The sequence below is a fragment of the Chenopodium album genome, chromosome 5, assembly GCF_948465745.1.
Source record: "Chenopodium album chromosome 5, dcCheAlbu1.1, whole genome shotgun sequence".
NCBI lineage: Eukaryota > Viridiplantae > Streptophyta > Magnoliopsida > Caryophyllales > Amaranthaceae > Chenopodium > Chenopodium album.
The window spans coordinates 6,201,550-6,223,013 of record NC_137838.1 but is presented as its reverse complement, the minus strand read 5'-3'; the positions used below and the strand labels follow the sequence as shown (position 1 = coordinate 6,223,013).

Sequence of the window (21,464 nt, the reverse complement as noted above, 5' to 3'; positions counted from 1 at the left end):
TACTCCCTCTATCTCATTTTACTTTCTTCACTTTGACTAAAAAAAAAAAAATCAGAAAAATTAATCTGATCAAATGAAACAAATAAAACGAGATTGAGGGAGTAAATCAAGTGAAAGTACCACAACTTACCTGTCACCATTCTCATATATCGTAAGCAAAAGAAGAAATTTATAAACTATAATAGTTACAAAAGCTTTGAATTTTCACCTCTAATCCCACAAATAATTAATTAATCATGTGTACAGATCACCATATGAAGGGGAATAAAGCATTAGGGCACTAACATTGTAGGATTTACAAGTTCAATTGGTTTTGATTGTAGTGAGTTAGTAACTACTCATTGGCCTCATGACATATACTTGTATCTTGCAAGTAACATTCATCAAAACTTGCATAGATTTTCCTCCTTTTCGAAAGCCTAAGGTCAGTCCAAATCTGGTTATCAGGAATGGCTTCACAATGCCTGAAATAGGTTGATTGTTTAGTCCATTGCTCGCACGGTGCTGGTACATCACAAACATAGCAATAGCACTGCAATAATCAAACCACAAGCATAAATTCACAACAAAATGCTATGACCATAATATGGAGGTTGATACCATAACTAGGCAACTAGTTGCAACAACTTCAAGTGTTCAATCATAGTCCAATATATATTCATTTTACCTCAACTACTCGTATTAGATCATTGGCATTATAATATAAATAATAATACATTCGGCCTGTTTAATATTTACAAGAATCAGGAGAGATATTCGTATAACAACTAATTAAGTGTGACACTTGGCACATAGCCATGTTAGGCATGGATACACATACACGTGTCCAAGCAACATAGATTCAAACTATACTAAGGAAACAAAATATTATTACCATTTTGCAATGAATGTAGTGAGGAGTGTCGTTAAATGAATGTGTAACACAAAGATGCCTTGGATGTGGATAGTCCCTACACGCAACCTACACGTACATAATCACAAACCCAATTATTCATAAATCATCTTCAAATCAACAATCTACTCCACCCCAATGGAGTAATAACGAATGCACTAATATTTAACAATATCGAGTTATAAAGACACTACACGTTAAATAATGTATTGGTATCTAAAATTGACAAGTAATGTTATCGTATCTAAAGTTTATAATAACTATGGAAGGAATGAAGGGGTATGTGTTAGAGCAATCTACACAAATATGGATGGAAGAAGTACCTCGCCTTGTTCGCCTGCAAAGGAGAGATCATCATCATCATCAACAAGCAGCGTTGAAAGCGACGAAAACTCTGATTCATAAGGATCAAAATCAAGGATAAAGCAATCTTCAACCTCCTCAATCTCTTTTAAGCGTTTATTGTCCTTCAATGAAACTATTGATGTCTTAGGAGTGAGCTCTAGTTTTGGAGGCTTTACATCATCAGCTTCAGTCTCCATCCCACTATAGCACATTTTATGAGCAAACCTCTAGACAACCACAAATAAAAAATATTACAAAGTACTTGAATGAAAAAAAAAAAAAAAAAAAAAACAAATATTGACATATTCTGATATAATAAATACTACCTGAAAATTTTCCGAAATTGTATTTATAATTAAGGTAAATAATTATTGAGAAGTAATATCACTCTACCAACAAAAGGGGTAAGTAATTCTCTAACTCTTACCTTATATCGGGAAAGTTCGGGATACATTCTTATATACTCCATACACTATACACCCAGGTGCACCCAAAAGTATACTTTTCACATTTTTACTCATTTAATCATCAAATTAACCAAAAAAAAAAGACTTGGACATACCTTATACTTGGGTTAATACAAAACCTTTGAAAATTTGGGGGTAACTTGCCATTTTTTTCAAGCACATTTACATAAAAATTTTCACATAACTGTAGTGTATCATCAACATTTATATTTTGGGTAAATAAAGAAGTTGAAGTTTATTCATGTTTTTAATCAAAGGAAAAGGAGAAAACCTTGTAAAATATGAAGTCAATAGAATGAGGAACAAGTATTGCCATGCAATCAGCACAGCTCACCTGCAATTCACGTGGCCTTTCCTCAAGGGACGTGCTACTTGGTAACGGGCCCTGAGGAGGAAGTAACCGGTGCTGCAACCGACAAGCCGGGCAACGGAAAATCATCAGATGGGGTATAACGGCCAAGATCCGATGGCAGCCGTAGCATCGGATGGAGGATGGATGAAGTTGTGTAGGAGTGACAGACGATTGAGATGATATTTGAGCCATTTTTGTTGAAGAGAGAAATAACCAACTGATTTTCCTTCAACAAACAAAAAAATAACCAACTGATGAACAAAACTGTACTAGGGAAGAAGATACTCCGTATTAATTAATAGAAGGCGGGAGAAATGTAGTTTGCTAAAGCAATTTAAGCGCCAAACTATTTTACAATTAAGAAATTATTTTATTTTTCTGCCTTTTATGCCCCTCGAGTAAATCTGCTCTATTTTTGCTTCCATTTCATTTCATAATATTTAAATCCCATGATACACTAATTTTTGTTTCTTGTGCGTTATCATCTGGTTTTTTTTTTTTTTTTCATGCTTATCACTATGAAACTTTGAGAATAAATATATTTAATTATGTTTTTGTTAATTTTATAAGATAGTAAATTTAATAAAAAGTTGATTATGTATTTTAATGTACCTTTATTTTTTATATATATTTAAAGAAAAAAAAAAAATCATTGGATATAAAGTTATAAACCTATATTCTTTTTAACCTACAATGATAAGTATGATAGGATTTAGAGGATAAAAGACCTATAATTTGATACTTGATAGTTAATACTCACTCAGTTTGGTATTATGTATGACTAATTGATTTATCCCCTAACAACTATGTACGGAGTATCTTCTTGTAAGGTATTTGAGAGAGGATGATATAGTCCGTGTAAAGAGAACAAATTTTGTATATTCATTTGTGCTCTGGAAGAAAATTCATGTTCCGAAATAAAATACACTAATAATTACTCCGTACTAAACATACTCGGTACAATACACCCAAACCAAATCCAATTTAAACAACTTGTTTGTCCCCTCAAAATCTGCAACTGACAGCACACACATTTAAACTCCATGTACACGCATTTGTTACAGACCAAAACTTTGAAGCAAACTCGTATGCCCTCAATGAACGTGTTCAAGCACAAATAAGTGAATAACAGATACTTAGACCCAGAAAATTGATAGAAACAGGAAAGAAACCTTTTTGTAAAAACTTCCACCATTAAGCCCTGTAATTTCCAGGCTTCAAATAATGGCTATGCCTATAATGGTCCTTCTACTGAACTCACAATGATTCAAATTCACATGTGAAACAAAGCTTTTTCCCGATCTTATTCAATGATAATTGGAAACTAAAGAAAACAGGGTTCCTTCATGGCATAATTAAAGGATTGAATACGGACCAGTTTAATCAAATCTACAGCAGTAGATAAAGGTGATAGCCCTATAAAATCGTTCCCATACCAGTTAAATGCAGCTTGTTGAAATATGATGCATTTTCAACAAGGAAGGGAAACTTCAACTTAGCAGTATCCACAATTCCATCACTTGCAAAATCTTCAGAATTTCATACTTTCTCAGTTGATTGTCACACACCAACTAACCAACAAGCAGAAGGAAACAATTTGTTCAAATGCAAGGAAAATTCACCCTTTCGTGAAGCTATGATTTTCTAAACAAAATCAATCATACGAGTTTTATCAAAAGAACATCTTAAACACAGTCATTATTCCTAAATAAAAACATTGTACCTCTCTACTTCTGATTCTTAAGCTTCCTCCAGACCACTTAGCTCCAATGTAGCATGGTGAGAATTCGCATGTCATGCAGTCCAGCCACTCCTTGTTAAATGTATCAGTACTTCTGCACCTGTAGTCAAACAAATCTCACAAGTTCTGTGAACTTAGGTGAACCATCCGTATTAGCAACCTGCACAAAGACTATGAAATAACTCATCATGCCTCGTAATCATCATAGAGGTTAAAGCCAACAAACCATGCAAATTCAGTCAAAACTGTTATAAGATTCAGAGGATCAAATACCTGTTATTTTTTTTCTAGCATAGACTGCATTCCACTGCATTGTTCTTTAGTTCTTTACATTTACTGCAATCCTGAGCTTATAATAACTAATTTCCAAATCTTTGGAAATCAAAGTTGTCTCTCCACTCACTTAAGAAAGAAAGGCACTTTTGTTATCCAACGAAAAGAAACTGGGACAGCCAGACAGGAATTTCTTCATATTAATCAGGGTGATTAGTTGACTTATCTTTCAGAGATCAAAGTTGAGGCAAAAGTTGAGCAACAGATTTTATGCATTTATAATTTCAAATCATAACCTAAACTGAACATCAGAACAGCTGAGTCCACAAACAGCATATCAATCAAATTTACAAAACTTTGTCAAACTTCACTTGAACTCTCAAGCCCCCCAAAAAAGTACAAATCTACTACGAGTATCTAGTTTTTGACTGATTACTTCCTAAAACTTGACAAATTTAATCTGATCATAAAACAAGCCCATATTATGATACAAAATTGATCATTTAATCACTACCTTCCTGCATGGTTAGTCTTTGCCATTTTACCTACCCACCCCTTGAAGCTTTATTCTCCAGAGTTTTATGTAACCTCCAAAGAGCAGATTCATCAGTAGCATCACAATGTCTCACACCAGGACATTTACTACTTTCATCCCATCTCTTGCAAGGCGCAGGTATATCACAAATGTAGCAATAGCACTGCAATTGAACCAAACAATTCATCAATAACTACCCATTATTCCACTAACACTTCAACATAATCTCAAAACTAAACAAACATCTAACATTCATAAGCATGGCAATAAAACAATTACCATTTTGCAATGAAGATCATGAGGACCCTCCTTAAAAGGATGGGTGACACAAAGATGTCTTGGATGTGGGTAATCCCTACAAGCCACCTGCCCATTAATTATAAATCAACCATCACTATCATCAAGACACTAACATCAATTTCAACCTAATCATTAGTAAATCAATGGAAATCTTTTTCAATCCGAAAAAATAATTCCAATTCAGTAAATATCAAGTGAAGCGAACAAGGCCATAGATAACAACACATTAATATATATGATCATATTAGCAAACAAAACATGCCCATTATTAAAATTGAAACCATATAATAATAGCCAAAAAAGACATTGAAACATGGTATATACCTTCCCCTTTTCAGCCAAAATCAAAACATCATATACATCAGATTTCTGAGAAATAGACAAATTAGAAAAACTATCTAATTCAGAAGGATCATATTCCAATATAAAACAATCCTCAACTTCTTCAACCTTCTTCAAATCTTCTCCCTTCTTTACACAAACCATACTTTTAACCTCATCATCACCATTACTGAAACCCCTATTGTGGGGCCTACTATTTTTTCTGTGGGTCTGAATAGGGAGCCAACCATTATATTTCTGATCACAATTCCTAGAATAATGACCAAATATTCCGCAACGAAAACACATAACCCCAGAAATCTTAGTTTCTAGACAATTACTGGAATTATGACCAAATTTTTTGCAGAAACTACAGTTACCCTGAATTGAGACGACATTAATGGCTTCCAGAGAAAGTGGGGGGTTAGAACCGTCGAAAATGGTGTTGTATTTGACGCGATCTCCTTCTTTGATGGTGTTTGAGGAGAGAGAAACAGGGCTGATGTATACTTCTGGGAAGAAGGGGTTATCAGGAAGTATGTAGCCGATGCCCTGTGAATCGAGCCACTTTATTTTCCCGGTTAGCTTTCGAGTTTCTGAGTTTTTGGTTCCATGGTTATTGGCCGCCATTGTTGAAGGTGTTTGAAGGTTTTAACACGAGAATTTTTAGGAGTGCTGAAGAAGTAAACTTGACACTAAAAGACGATTTAACAGAATAATTTGGGTTTTGGATATTTATTTTTAAAATAAGTAAAAATCCATCTAAAGAAATACTTCCTCCGTTTTTTTTATAGTTGCAACAGTTTGATTTCTACATTATTCATGTGTTTCACTTTTACGGATTTTGATGACTTATACATTAAAAAAAAAAAATTAGTCATCTTGTTAAATTCGTCTCGATTTGTACAATTTTAAAATCTAAAATTTATAATTTTTACATATTGATAATCAAAAATATTAACGATTCAAAACATGTATTGACAAGGGTGAACTATTTAAAAAAATAAAAGGAAGTATATGAGAGTTTTTTGGGTACTCTGCAAACTATGAGGGCTCCCTAAATAGATAATATTTTTTAAAAAAATTTAGGATAAGTAGAAGCAAGAAGGTAGAATAAAGCATTACACAATGCACATAGTAGAGTCAAGGCAATAATGTTAAGGAGCTTTAATCTAGATTAATTTATTGACTAGACACGTTGAGAAAAGAGAAGGGAGGGGAGAACAAGGAAAATCCATACCCTCTCAAAGAGTCCATACTACCGATCAAAACCCAACCTCAAAGGTACGAACCTCGGTCCTTGTAAGTTATCACTAAACCATGCTATGATAAGATTACCAACCAAGGAGACGTAGAGTTAAGCAAGCTATGATAAGATTACCTACCCTCAAGATCTTAACTAGAAGATTTTAAAAGAGGATATGATAAAAAAAAAAATACTTGGATTCGCTTAATTTACTCAAATAATTGAAATAGGAATCAACAACAATGATGAAAAAAATTCAAAATTTACCATTATAATTGACCAACTTTACAGTACAGATATGATCTTAATAATAAATTGACAATTGGATATCATGTTGATTAACCCATAACTAAACAAGTCAATGCCACGATCCAAAAGGCACAGACACCTTGCTAAGACAAATAATCTTAAAACAGAATGCAACATTCAGTTGGCATCTATAGAGTACTAATTACAGTGAACATATTGATATAAAAAAATTGTATCAACCCAGATCTTCGGTTCTTCCCTGGGATAAATTGATCAAGAATAGAGCTTTACAAAAATTTGGGCAGAGCAGCAAAAAGTGGCTTATCTGCAAGAATGAGCAGACTCAAATCAGTAACATCCAAATTGCAGCAATTTGCAACAGAAAGTTTGAAACTTTCTGAATTATAGTTGGTTGTTAAACAGCATCATATATTCTTATTTTACCTTTCTGCTTCTATGCTTGAGTTTCCTCCTAGTTTCTCTATCAATAAATAGGTTCATATTCATCCATTTTTACACCCGACAACTGCTTCCGTGTGTATGTCATGGACGTAGCAAACAGACTGCAGTTGAAACACAGCTTGTCAAGCTGTGCCTCCACTCAATTCTAACTCCAAAGATGAAGCAATAGATCTGTTGATAAGCCCTACTGAAACTGATGCCTAAAACTATCCACCAGTAATAAACTTCATGTTATTGCTTTATGTTGATTTTTTGGGTTCAAAGGAGTTCAATGACAAATTTACCTGGCAGATCTTGATGATATAAGTCCAAGGTACTTTCAGTAATGCTGTAATGAAAAGCTCCAATACTTTGACAAGATAGTAGGGATCAACACCAGGATGAAAGATCAACAATTTATGCCGTTTTCACATCTACCTTCACAAAATCTATTGAGGCATCTACTCATAATGGCTCACAACAGCAACTCACAAGGGCCCCATCCTTCAGGCTCTTCTAAATGTCACATTGCCACCATAAAGTCCAAAACCACATCCAAAGATATCCCACCCCTGCCCCACTGGCAAATTTCCATTATATAACTCGAAATTGGCATGTTAACTATATCAAGATTATCAACCACCAGTTTTCCAAACCCCAGTTACCCGGCTTACCCCTTTGGTAGAAACAATGTCTAAAGAATGTCCTGTTCTTCACATTTACTGCTGTCAAATACCCAATGATAATGTAGCCACCGATTCTTCTGAAGTTTGTTAGGGTTTAATCCCCTCTCACAAGCCCTTGATATAAAATATACCCCTTGTACTCATGACCTTTCTATGTAGCCCTTGCTATAATATATACACCCCTTGTTCAGCACTTCAGCCTCTTCTTGGTCCCTATGTGTCCTCCAGACTTGAAATTCATGAATCGAACAATGGTTTGATCCAGGATTCTAAATCCTTCAGTCATTTCCACGAGGCGAGGCTATATCACAAATATTACAGTAGCAATGCAAATGAATTAACCAACAAAAACTATTGCTTTTATGTAAACATTTAAGCTGAAAAACAAAACGGGTATTCATGTGCACTGGACTGGAATGTGAAAGAAAACCTTTGACAATTACTTTAAGTCATATGTACGAGACAGAGTACTCTTAATTTAAAATGTGCTTCTCAATATAAAGCAGGCTAAGTATATTACAACTCCTATAACCAAACTATATGCATTGGAGAACTCATATCAGCAAATTATGCAAAAGCAAGCTGATTAATATAGTGATTGCACATCATTTTTCATATAACAAAATTAAAGATTACCATTATAACAATGTGGTACTCAGCATCTGAGTTTGACTGTAAAAAAGGTACATAAGAAAAGTTATTCACTAGCAGTTTCGTCTCTATTTGATGTTTTACCTTTCATAGTCTGCTTCTTCCGTTGCTCCTTTAATTTATCCCATAATGGAGAGTCAGTTGTTTTAGCGGCACAGTGCCTGAAGAAAGGGTTGACGCTTGTACCTGTCCACGCATCGCAAGGTGCAGGTTCTTCACATATATAGCAATAGCACTGCAATTAACAAGATAACACATAATGATTATGCACTCCTTTTAACACTAAACGTCTATGGATTTGAATTAAACCACCCATAACTAACAAATAAGGCACATGAAGCCCAAAATCAGAAGAGTACCATTTTGCAATGATTCTCATGAAGAGTTGTCTTAATAGGGTATGAGGCACACAGGTGCCTTGGATGTGGATAATCCTTACAAGCCACCTGTCCAACAAATTACATTCACCATCATTATTATAATGGTAATCTTCAATTAAACATATCCATAATCCTAAACAAAGACAGCAATCATTTCATCATCCTATGAATATTTAAAGAACAAACATGATAATATATTACACTCCAACATGGTTAGAAATTAAAATCAAGGAAGCTAATTCTCAAATCAACATTATAATATGAATATTTAAAGAACAAACATGATCATTTTACAAGATTATGCATATATTACTAAAGATTAAACAAAGCATTTCTATTTAGCTACAAAAACACATTATAATAACCAATAATCACAATGATCATAATAGAAAACACAATTATACCTGCCCTTTTGCCGCCAAAATAGACACATCTTCAGAGTTGTTATCAGATAAAGACAAGTTAGAAAAGTTAAGAGGTTCATTAGGATCAAATTCCAATATAAAACAATCCTCAACTTCCTCAACCTTCTTCACATCTTCTGCATTCTTCACACATACAATTGACCTTATTACCACACAATCCTCCTTCTTCTTCTCCTTCTCCTTCTCCTTCCTTTCGGTATCGGCCCTGCCTCGGCCATTGTTGTCTTCATTAGGATCAAACTCCAAAATAAAGCAATCCTCAACCTCTTCAACCTTCTTCACATCCTCTCTCTTCTTCACACAAACCACTGAACTCGAAGTGGACCCCACTGACAAACTTCTACTATCCAGTCCGCCATTAGAGGACCCAGGAGAAGAACTCTTCTTATCACAATTCCTAGCAAAATGCCCAATTAACCCACATCGATAACATCTAACCCTAGAAATTTGAAACCCTTTACGACATTCTTTGGTGGTATGATCGAATTTTCTGCATTTGAAACACTGGGTTTTAATTGGAACTACATCAATTGCTTCAAATTGAGGGTTTGACTCCCTGAATTTGATGCTGAATTTTACTCGGTCGCCTTCTTTGATGGTGTTCGAGGAGAGAGAAGATGGAGAAGCAATGACCTCCATGTCTGGAACTATGTACCCTTTGGCTTGTTTGTCGATACGCTTCATTGTTCCTGTGTATGTCTTCGTCTTCTTATCGTTGTCGTCCGCCATTGATGAACAGAGAGAAGGGAAAGTTGGCTTTTTTTATTTTTTAATGGAAGAAGCCTCAAGAAGGGTAAAGTGACTACTAGAAGAGAAGAGTAATGATTTTTGCTTTTATAGAAAAGAAGAGAGTAATGGTTATGTGTAGTAGCGAGAATTTTGAGGAATTGACCTCTGAATAACTTCTATAGTTCTATACAGCCTCATGTGTCGTTCACAATTAGATCAGATTTTGTCTATATTATTATTTTTTTATCGTGATTTTTGATTTTTAGATGTCGGATTAGACTCCTTTAACAAATTTTCATTTAAATTCACTAATCAACCCTTTAATATAGCCAAGTTTTGATATGTCAAGTACAAAACCTTTAGTTACATACATATATACATCAAAGACAATGCAAGAAAATTTTGCCATAAAACAACAATATGTAAGTAATGAAAAGATGGGAAATTAGTCTCTTAGTATCTTCCAATTGCAATGATTGAGAAAATATCGATTTATGTATAATTTAGTTTTTCTTTCGTTCATCCATACAAGCTTAGCCATCACTTAAAATTTTACCATGAGTAAATGTCAACGGGTGTAGACTTAAGTACAGTTATTTATTTCCTCGATCTAAAATAGTTTAGATTTCATTATTTATTTATAGTTTTGGATAAGGCAGAATATTTAAGCTGATAAATCATTTCACCAACAATTTTAGATAAAAGAGTTTTTTATACTGTGGGGAGGGGGAGAGAAAAATAAAATAAAGAAAAGAAAAAGTAGAAAATTGAATCAAAATCTCATACTTTGTGACAAATAATCATTTACCATTACCATAACTTTATATCTACACTTCTTAGCAAAACATTACAACTAAAAGTTGCATATCCTTTTAAGTTATAACAAAATGCAACTCTAAGTGCTACTAGTCACTACCATAAGCCAACTCTAAGCATGAATTTGACTTGAAATCTTTCAACTTTACAAAAAGTAGCCAAAAAATTAACTAGTAGCATTCTCCATTAATCAGGGGTTTTAAGCTTCGGTTTTTTTAGCCTTTAGCAACTTCCAGATTTCATCATCATCATTAGTTGCATCACAATGCTTCAACCCTTTTGTCCATTCTTTGCAAGGCGCCGCCATTTCACATACATAGCAATAACACTGTCAAAATATTCAAATAAATCAAACAAATCAAAATTAAAAACCCCCAAAATTATCAAATTTTTAGGGAAAAAATTTATACCATTTTGCAATGTGATTCATGGGGTGTTTTCTCAAATGGGAATTTAACACAGAGATGTCTTGGATGTGGGAAATCTCTACAAGCCACCTGAAATTGAATTACATTAATTTAAGTCAAACCCATTACATAAGTTCTTGTTAATTTTACAAAAATGAGAATAATTTGAAGAAAAATAAAGTGGAATTGGAAAATACCTGGCCATTTTCAGCAAGAACAGAGACATCTTTATCGTCGCAAAGATCTGAACTTTTAGAGAGAGAAAGTGTGGAAAAATCTGCAGGTTCAGAAGGATCAAAATCCAAAATGAAGCAATCTTCAAGTTCTTCAATCTTTTTCATATCAATTGTTTTGTTTTTCAGGCAGAAAACTGCTCTAATTGGGGAATCATCTTCTAAAGATGGCGATAATTCGATTGAATTGTTCAATTTTTTTACACCCATTTTAGATTGTTTGAGTTTTTTTTTAAAAAAAAAAATGGAATTTTGATGGATTTTTGAGTATTGAGAATTTGAGATTTGAGGGAGCGGAGTGATGTAATTGATGAGTTGGTGAAGATGGTTCTTGAAATCGTGGTATTGGGAACATGAAATATGACCGTTGGAGTGAGTTTGTGAGTGTTCCTTACAAAATTTGATTGATGGGCTTGAGCCTTGGACGTGGGTCAGTAAACAAGGTTGATGGATCATTATAATATAGGCCCTTTTAACAAAATTTTGTATATTTTATTTTTTGGGTTTACATAAGAATAGTCAATAGTGTGAGTTAAAATTTGACTTTTTTCGATCAATTTTGTTTTTTTGATGTTTTAAGAGTCATAAAGATGGATAAATTGATATCATAATTTCTTGGAATCAGGATGAAAGGTTTAATTAATCACTATATGAGTATATTCTTTATGTTGAAATTTGTTTTAATTATGGTTTTTGTTTGTCCCTTATAAAATTTTTAATACTACAAATGGTTGGTCAAATATAATCAAAACTTACTATCTCCTCTACTATGTTTGGTTTTAGTACTTTCCTTTTTCGTTAATTATCACACATTAACCATGATTTCAATAGTGATCCACAAAACAGACAAAAATGATGGCATTTTCTCTCTTCCATGGGTTAGGCTCATATATGCTACAATGAACTCAATATGATTGGTACATTGATATCTTATTAAGCACAAAGCTTGATCTTTTAATGGTAGGTCAATTAGTTACAAAGTCGCTTCAAATTGTACAGTTATTAAATTTACTATTACTCCATACGTAGTCAATCAAGAGTAAAATGCCAAGCCAAAATTCAAGGAAAGGGCAAAATGTCAAATAAGTCAAAATCCCACCAACTAAGAAAAATTATGCCATATTAGCTCTTGCCTATCGTATAATTGAGAAGATAAGATACTAGCGAAACTTTTTACAAGCAAAATGTGCCATGCCATAATAATTGAAAAATACTCTGTATATACGTAGTAATAATAAAAATAAATAAATAAAAACTTATAAACATCGCCCTAAATAGCTACTAATAAAAAATTATTAAACATTAATTACATCAATCAATGCGTGATTTGTAGTAAATGTTCAAATATTAGTAACATTTAAGAAAATGCATTTTATGCTTATATGTAACCCTAAGAGTTGCATGTATCATTACCCATATACTTTAATATTTTCAAAAATTAATTAAAAAAAAAAAATTGGAGTAAGAAAAATAATTGAAAAGTACTCATAAACAGACAAAGGGAGTATAAACAACGTGATGCCTAGAAACAAAAATTTGCTATGCACAAGAGAATTCCATCCAGTTTCATTTACCAAACATTGGTAGAAAAAGGTCTTTGAAACAAAAGCTCAACAATAGTTTCACACTTCAAGTAATCAAACTATAGAAAAAATTAAAATATCAACAGTAATGATTGAGACGAAAATCAATACTCGTACAAAGTAGTAGTATGATTTTGTTTTCCTTTCTACATTCCTTTAGTCCCTCAGGAGTTGGTGAAGGGTTGGTGAGGGAGTTGCCGAGTCACAAATACACTATTCAAATATATGCCCGACTTATTTTTCAGTGACAAACGATCAAGGGTAACATTTACTCCAAACTTGGATTCTTCAGTTACAACTTTTTTTTTTTTTTTTTTTTTTTTTTTTGTACTTCATGCATGCTCCTATGCTTAATCCAATTTGTAACATCATATAGAAACACATATATATCATAAATTCATAATTATGCGCTCCAATTAATTTAAAATTTCAAGAATTAAGGTTAGACAATACAATTACAAAAACATGCTCATCATATTTATACAACATGATCATTCTTGATTTAGTGTGACAATTCGCAGAATCACAACACGTTTCAAAATTGCTTACATAAATAATGAGCTGATGGTTGTTTCCAAACGCATTAGGCACGGTATTGAAATGAGTCATCTAGATTTTTCAAAGCATAGTTTATTTATTTATTAAGAAAAAAAAAAAATTATTTGTTTCATCTTGAAAATTCAAAAAAAAAAAAAAAAAGAAAAGAAAAAAATTTGAAAAAAAAAAATATATCTAGAGTAACAAACATTTATGAAATTATCCATTCCATAATAGTTTATTTATAGAATCGAATTTGGGTAAGTGCTAAGGAAGTAGAATCTTTTGCAAATTTTGACATAAATTGATGAGGTCCTACTTTCTAGAGGTAATTGAAGTGGGAAGAAATCATCATTTTCACCATCATAAATTTCATAATCATAACTATCTATCTCAAATAAGCTAGACAATATTATACAAATTCATATGTTTGGCAAGAAAGATAAACTACTCAATATTGGCCCCACACCACAAAAAGTAACCAATTGTGCTTTGAGCATAACCAACTTTGTAGTAGTGGTTGTTGGTGGGTGAGACTTGATCACCCAATATATACACAATACACCCCTCTCCCCACTTCTCACCTCACTACCCTCTCATCTCCCCTGTTTTCCTCTGTTTTCCCCTGTTTTTTTTTCCTCTGTTTTTGTTAAGACTTTATATATTATCACAACTCTAGACCAAGTATGGGATCAACCTCAACACAAAACACCCAAATGGGGGAAGACGAGGCGTGCTCATTCGCCATGACGGTGACAAGCGGGTCGGTCCCGCCCATGGTTCTTAAGGCAGTGATTGAGCTTGATGTACTTGAGATCATCAAACGGGCCGGGCCGGGTGCCCATCTTTCACCGGCCGAGATTACGGCCCAACTACCTTCTAAGAACCCGGATGCTGCCAACATGTTGGATAGGATGCTCAGGCTTCTAGCTAGCTATTCAATCCTATCTTACACCCTTCAAACCCGGCCCGATGGACGGGTTGAAAGGCTATATGGGCTTGCCCCGGTTTGCCAATTCTTGACCAAGAATGAAGATGGTGTCACTTTGGGTGCTCTGTCTCTTATGAACCAAGATAAGGTTCTCATGGAAAGCTGGTAATTTCCTTTTACTCTAACCAATCATATTTTTTTTTAAGAAAAAAACAACCTTAATATTTCCAAATTGAGGACACTTAGTTTTGTGTCTATAAGCTCGAGTGAAATTTTTTTGTCACAAACGAAATATACTTGGTACCGATTCTTAATATTCTCTCATGTAATAACTTTCACGATTACTTTGTTAGAACTTTGAACAAGAAATTGCATTTTCTTAAATAGAGTTAGATTATAATTATGAATTCAAATAGACCTAATTAATTAATACAGAATGAGAAGACCGCGATTATTTTAATGTATAACTTTTTGTTTTTATTGAAATTATGGTGAATCTTCGAAAATAAGAAATTGAGATAATGTGACAACTCATTTTAACTAACTTGATTTTTAGCTCTATAAGGATTAAAATAAATTAAGTAGTTTGAAATTTGTTAGTATTGCTTCAACACAATTATAGATAGCAATTCTAAACTCACTAGCTTCATGTTTTTTGTGACATTAAAGAATTAATAACATATGTATCTAGTTCTTAGTGTAGTACAAGGTTTAGTTACTTTCATCTTATATAAAAGGGATTCAGGATGCTCTCTACATAATAGTGATAGATTGATAGTATCTAGCTAACTTTCAATTAAAAGGAATATAGACGACACATTAATATTGAAATACCTTTAAAATCTAAGAATTTATTTTAAATATTCCTCCTATACCTTTTCACCATATAATTCTTTTCTTTTTTGTATCAATAATTTATAAATTATTCCTCATGTGATAAATTTTTCTAGGGTGGTTGGTATGAATTCGGAAAAGTTGAATTAGGAATTATAATACAAAGTTTGACTTTGACAAAATGGGTATTAGCTGAAAAATATGAAGCGAACTTTAAAGTGCAAAAGATTAGGAAGATGATAGTTAAAATATGAGTCATTAGTCAAAAGTATAATGCGAGATAATGTGGATTAAAAATGGGACCAGTATTAGGTGGATCGTGGATGGGGCAATCGACCAAGGTTGCCACTCAAATTGTTGCTTGTTCACACACAATAACTTAAGTATCTCTATTGTTCGGTTTGATTCAAATAATTTGTGTGACACAATGAATTATTTTATCTAAGCATATTTCATTAGGTAGAACTTAGATAGTTATACATAAGGATGTATTACAATTTATCTAGTATTTCCTCCGTCTCTATTTGCTTGTTCTATAAGCAAAATGTGTTTTATTAAGGATTGAACCAAAGTTTGCAAGTGGATTGAGGTATCGTTGTGTTTTACAGTTTTATGAGTGTTTGCAGGTAAGGTTGATGGTGGGGATATAATTTTAAATAAGAAAATAGAGCAATCTTTAAGGGACATCCAAATATAGAATATGGGGCAAACAAATAGAGGCAGAGAGAGTATAAATTTATCATTTTTTTTATTCAAAAAAAACTTTTTTGTCTATATGAATAAAACTAAATGTTGTGAGATTAAAAAAAAAAATAGTAAGTGGGTTGATCTAAGAAACCTGGACACATCCCACAAAGCCCAATAGTATGGACCAAAAATAATGTGTACTCAAAAATTTATTTGTGCAACATCCAAATTTATCAAATTTCTTTTAGAACATAAATCTGAATCTCATTTCCTTTTGTTTTTAGGTACCACCTAAAGGATGCAGTTCTTGATGGTGGCATTCCATTTAACAAAGCTTATGGAATGACAGCATTTGACTACCATGGAACAGATCCTAGATTCAACAAAGTCTTCAACAATGGAATGTCGAACCACTCTACCATTACTATGAAACGAATCCTCGATACTTACAAAGGTTTCGAGGGTCTCTCAACCTTGGTAGATGTTGGAGGTGGCACTGGTGCTACTCTTAACATGATCCTCTCTAAACACTCTACTATTAAGGGTATCAACTTCGATTTGCCTCATGTCATCGAAGATGCACCCACATATAACGGTACTTAACAACATTCTCTCTATACACCCTACTACTAAGAGCATCAAAACTATCAACTTTTTATATAATTGTATCTACTACCTTCGTTAACATTTACCTGCAACTTTGGAATATTTTATGTCTCTCAAATAATACCCCAAAGTTGCAAGTAAATATTAACGGAGGTAGTATATTCTATATATGAATCACAATAACATTTGTACAATATTTAGGAGTGGAGCACGTTGGAGGAGACATGTTCGCAAGTGTACCAAAAGGAGATGCTATGTTCATGAAGGTAGATTTCTACTTAATTTAAATTAACATTGTTTGCTAATTAGTGTATAGTACAAGTAATAGTAGCTATAAATTTTTCAATAGTAAGACCATTAGTTTTAATAGCTTGTGAGAATTAATTCCTTGATTTGTAGTGGATTTGCCACGATTGGAGCGACGAGCATTGCCTAAAGTTCTTGAAGAATTGCTATGCTTCCTTGCCAGACCATGGCAAGGTGATTGTCTGTGAGTACATCCTCCCAGTGGCACCAGAAACTAGCCACGCGGCTAGGACAGTCTTCCATGTTGACGCGATTATGTTGGCACACAACCCGGGTGGGAAAGAAAGGACCGAACAAGAGTTTGAATCGTTGGCTAAAGGAGCTGGATTTGAAGGATTTAGAGTGGCTTGCTCTGCTTATGACACTAAGGTCATGGAATTTTTGAAAAAGGCAGCTTAATTAATCAATCAATCAAGCACATTGGATTTTAATTCAGCTTAATTACATGCATACTAAGAATTTTATGGGTCTGATTTTGTGTATGGGGTTATGATTTTTATAAGATGTTGTATACTTGTGAGTTATAATCATGTGGTCACCTCATCAAAGGTGCTTCCCTATATAAGTAATAAAATGATCAATCTTTTCACGGAGTACGATGGAATTTCAACTAAAAAGTTTGAATAGTTAATACTTGTACATCAATTATGTATTATCATTTGTGGCTTAAAATAAAATTACTTAATCGAAAATAAGATTATGATTGTTTAGGAAAAAAAAATCTTGCATACATCTCATTACACTTGTAATGCAATTACAAAGAAAAGTTTAGTTATTATGGGAAAAGTCATGTAAACAACAAGTCAACTGATCAATCAACAAGTATACAAGAAGGTTGACCACCACAAATTGTTGTAACTCATTGTAGCTCACTTGTGAGTGTTCAATATTGAAGAAAGAGGAAAGATGGTTTCACTTTATAAGATAGATCGAAGAGTAAGTCCTACTATTGCCAATCTGAAAGTAGGAGAACAGGAAATTCCATTTCAAATATTGGTTTTAGTATAGAATCTTCTAAGCCTTGTTTGTAGACCGAATTCTCCTCCTCCTTATTTGGGTTGCTCAGGCCCATTTCATATTGTCTCGAAATTTAATACAAATTACATGCTTTAATAGGTTAAATTCACAAAATTGATGTTTTGTGTGACAGATGTGAAGTATCAATTATACAATGACGAAGAGGCATCCAAAAACTGATATTACAAGTAATTGTTTTAAATTTGTTTTATAGACAATAAAAGTCAAATGGAATACTTTTAAGAGATAGAAATGTAATCAATCGTTATTTCATACTCCGTAAATAACTTCAACCTCAAAAGTCAGTCAATTAGCTTAGTATACTGTACACCTTGTAGGACTAATATGTCCTCTTTTAGAAGTCCTAATTCTAGAAATCGGACCAAATAATATCACGTACATATCACTTGAAGATAAGCTTTGAGTATCTCACAAAGTCACAAGTCAATCAAATATGGCTTTTTTTGACATTCAATTTCCAAATTTTCCACCAAAAAAAAAAATTTTAAAAAAAAATCCAAATTTTCTCCTCTGGAAAATTTTGCTTTGAAGAAGTCAAATAAAAAAGCGCCGCATTAAATCAATATATATGGCTACATAATCTGTTACAATTTTGCATCATACATTTTACATACTCTTATCTTATTTTACACTATAATTCGTTAGAATATTGCATCATACTTCTTTCCTAAAACATACAAAAGTTCACAAAAATGAACACTTATTGGGATCTTAGTGAAAAAGAAGAGGAAGAAGCATCATTTGTTGCCTTTTCTCTACTTGGTGATAATGTTAAGTTTGAGGTATTAAAAGTCGTGAATGACCTTGATGTGTTCGAGACCATCAAGAAGTGTGGTCCTCGAGCACACCTATCAGCGGCTGAGATTGTGGCTAAGTTGCCTTCCAAGAACCCTGAGGTTGCAGCGGTTAACCTTGGTCGCTTGCTCGACTACTTGGTTAGTCACGCCATCATTACCGTCTCTCCTATTACCCTCCCGAATGGGAGGGTAGAGAGACGGTATGGTCTTGCACCTGTTTGTAAATTTTTTACGTCGAATGAGGATGGTGTTTCTTTGAGTCCTTTTACAAATACGTTGCTATATAAAGCTTTGAAAACGAGCTGGTAAGTTGTTAATTTTATGTGTTTTGATTACTCCTACTCGATCTCCTAGCCATGCCTCGAAAGCTTGTCGATCGTACTACATAGTAGTAGAATAGATAGCTCATTCGTTTCACCTTACTCTCGAGTCTTAACCATAGAAATTGTAATTTTAAATAGTTTAAGGAATTTTTATAGAAACAAAATGTTCAATAAAAATCCTGGTCAAGAGTCATGTCACCAAGCCTTGCTAGCGAGAAAGTTTGCATATCGATTAAACTTCACTAGAGAAACCACCCCCCCCCCCAAAAAAAAAAAAAAAAAAAAACACTGTTAAATGACCTAGCACGCTAATTCAAGTTGGGTTGACCTATAAAAAATTCCGACCTGATAGGCGGGTACAACCCTTCTACTAGCTTACCAAAAAAAAAAAAAAAAAAAAAAACTTTGTAATATGCATTTAATAATAATTGTGTAATTTTTTAACTTTGCAGCCTATCCTTAAAAGATGCAATTCTTGAAGGAGAAGAGCCATTCACAAAGGCGCATGGAATGAGTATGTATGAGTACATTGGCAAAAACCCCGAGTATCGCGCAGGGTTCCATAAGGCAATGTCTGATCATTCAACCCTTGTTATGCGCAAAATTATAAGGACATACAAGGGTTTCGAGGGTCTATCATCGTTGGTCGATGTCGGTGGGGGTAATGGAGCTACACTCAACATGATCCTTTCTCAATATCCATCTATCAAAGGGATTAACTTCGATCAACCTCATGTCATAGCAGATGCATTATCTAATCCTGGTAAATTTATACTACGTAATTTCAATTATTCAAGTCGATAATTGAAATCCTAGTCTCATTATGTTATATTATTCTTGCTATGACATACAGTTCGACAATGAGTCAATCAAAGCCTTAATCTCATTATATATATTCATGCTTTATTTCAAACAGATGTGGAACACGTTGGAGGAGATATGTTTGTGGATATTCCCAAAGGTGATGCCATCTTTCTCAAGGTACGTTACAAAATTTGTCATTTATAAATACAACTGATGGAGCATATAAATTGATACTGGAGTTCAACCATCAGCTTAAGTTTTTGGCTGAGTTGGTCCTTTAAATTAACATGTATTATATAGTCTATCAATAACCTTATTATCAAAAGTTGAATTGAGTTTGTTTAATTTTCAGTGGATATTGCATTGTTTTGGTGACGAGGCTTGTATGAAGATCCTAAAGAATTGTTACAATGCCCTTCCAAACCATGGCAAGGTTATTGTTTGTGAATACATCCTTCCTAATCCAGATGAAACATCGAACGACATAGCTGCTAATTCCGTCGTGCAATTCGACATAGTGATGATGGTTTTGCCTGGAGGGAAAGAAAGGACTGAAAATGAGTTCAAGGAGTTAGCGTTTGCTGCTGGATTTCAAGGCTTTCAAGTTGTTTGCTCTGCCTATAATGTTCAGATCATTGAGTTGCTCAAGACAATTTAGGTCACGGTCATATTATTACATGGTCATTATGATTTATTAAACTACATTGTCACATTTATTGGTTGAGGACTTGAGGTTACTAAGAAGTACTATATATTGTTTGAAATTTCGTTCACTTTGATTGTTATAAATTTTGGTTTGTAAAGTTTGTTTCAAGAAATACTTGTAAGATGTTTGAGTTGACTGATATATATGTTTAATTTAGTTCTTACTTTCCATAAAAATAAAAATAAAAAAAATAAAAAACTACTAGTATTTTTTTGAACAGGATAATTTCTCCTTTTAAAACAAGAAAAAGTGTTATAGAGAGTACATCTTATTATTGGTTACCCAAAAACAATAAAAATAATACTCATAAAGTCATAATGATACAGAATATCCTCATAATATAATAACAATGACGTGATTTGTCAATAAACATTTATTCCAAGGATGCAGAATTGTGATCTATCAACCCAGACTTAAAAGATAAGGTACAACCATACAAGGGTTGTCTTCATCAAGATCGCCATATTTGAGCTAAAGGGGAGCAAAGGCACGAAATTTAAGATGAGGAGATTGAGAGAGAAGGCACAAAATGTCACTTTCTTATATCGCCCTTTATTTGTAAGAGCATCACTTTTTTATTTTTTTTGTTGAGTACTCCCTCCGTTTTTAAATATTTGCTCCATTTCTCCATGCGCTGAGTTTTAGGAGAAATTGGGGAAAGTAATAAAATATGGAGATAGTGGGGTAGTTGAGAAAATAAAAAATTGTAAAAAGCAAAAGTAGTGGAAGAATAGGAGGAGATAGAGTATTATGTTGGGTCCACTAAATGTGATAAATGAATTAAATATTGTAAAAGCTTTCCATAAAAGGAAATGGAGCAAGT

The 21,464-nt window shown here is 33.4% G+C and overlaps 6 protein-coding genes across 7 annotated transcripts; 2 read left to right on the top strand and 4 right to left on the bottom strand.

Moving 5' to 3' along the window:
* Positions 1 to 211: 211 nt before the first annotated feature.
* On the bottom strand, positions 212 to 1,729 carry LOC145630208 (RPM1 interacting protein 13-like). 2 transcript variants are annotated; one of them, XM_081682458.1, is made up of 3 exons: positions 1,216 to 1,729; positions 875 to 961; positions 212 to 532 (listed from the first exon to the last, which is right to left on the bottom strand). In XM_081682458.1, exons 1-3 carry the CDS (start codon positions 1,447 to 1,449, stop codon positions 335 to 337), a joined length of 519 nt encoding a protein of 172 aa, XP_081538584.1. In that variant the 5' UTR covers positions 1,450 to 1,729; the 3' UTR covers positions 212 to 334. The 2 variants fall into 2 exon arrangements, with proteins under 2 accessions (XP_081538584.1, XP_081538585.1); XM_081682459.1 differs by having other exon boundaries at positions 212 to 504.
* Positions 1,730 to 4,493: 2,764 nt separating this feature from the next.
* LOC145630207 (RPM1 interacting protein 13-like) lies at positions 4,494 to 5,411 on the bottom strand. The gene is made up of 3 exons (XM_081682457.1): positions 5,230 to 5,411; positions 4,885 to 4,971; positions 4,494 to 4,768 (listed from the first exon to the last, which is right to left on the bottom strand). Exons 1-3 carry the CDS (start codon positions 5,389 to 5,391, stop codon positions 4,616 to 4,618), a joined length of 402 nt encoding a protein of 133 aa, XP_081538583.1. The 5' UTR covers positions 5,392 to 5,411; the 3' UTR covers positions 4,494 to 4,615.
* Positions 5,412 to 6,718: 1,307 nt separating this feature from the next.
* On the bottom strand, positions 6,719 to 10,033 carry LOC145632485 (uncharacterized). The gene is made up of 5 exons (XM_081684867.1): positions 9,284 to 10,033; positions 8,859 to 8,945; positions 8,584 to 8,734; positions 7,166 to 8,149; positions 6,719 to 7,046 (listed from the first exon to the last, which is right to left on the bottom strand). Exons 1-4 carry the CDS (start codon positions 10,031 to 10,033, stop codon positions 8,127 to 8,129), a joined length of 1,011 nt encoding a protein of 336 aa, XP_081540993.1. The 3' UTR covers positions 6,719 to 7,046; positions 7,166 to 8,126.
* A 779-nt stretch (positions 10,034 to 10,812) lies between these two features.
* On the bottom strand, positions 10,813 to 11,699 carry LOC145632484 (RPM1 interacting protein 13-like). Its single transcript, XM_081684866.1, has 3 exons — positions 11,454 to 11,699; positions 11,260 to 11,346; positions 10,813 to 11,177 (listed from the first exon to the last, which is right to left on the bottom strand). The coding sequence occupies exons 1-3, from the start codon at positions 11,697 to 11,699 to the stop codon at positions 11,049 to 11,051; spliced, it is 462 nt and encodes a 153-aa protein (XP_081540992.1). The 3' UTR covers positions 10,813 to 11,048.
* A 2,562-nt stretch (positions 11,700 to 14,261) lies between these two features.
* On the top strand, positions 14,262 to 17,566 carry LOC145631678 (O-methyltransferase 13). Its single transcript, XM_081683821.1, has 4 exons — positions 14,262 to 14,705; positions 16,346 to 16,656; positions 16,869 to 16,933; positions 17,067 to 17,566. The coding sequence occupies exons 1-4, from the start codon at positions 14,296 to 14,298 to the stop codon at positions 17,370 to 17,372; spliced, it is 1,092 nt and encodes a 363-aa protein (XP_081539947.1). The 5' UTR covers positions 14,262 to 14,295; the 3' UTR covers positions 17,373 to 17,566.
* A 1,047-nt stretch (positions 17,567 to 18,613) lies between these two features.
* Positions 18,614 to 20,800, top strand: LOC145630206 (O-methyltransferase 13-like). Its single transcript, XM_081682456.1, has 4 exons — positions 18,614 to 19,113; positions 19,584 to 19,894; positions 20,048 to 20,112; positions 20,288 to 20,800. Exons 1-4 carry the CDS (start codon positions 18,704 to 18,706, stop codon positions 20,591 to 20,593), a joined length of 1,092 nt encoding a protein of 363 aa, XP_081538582.1. The 5' UTR covers positions 18,614 to 18,703; the 3' UTR covers positions 20,594 to 20,800.
* Positions 20,801 to 21,464: the final 664 nt, after the last annotated feature.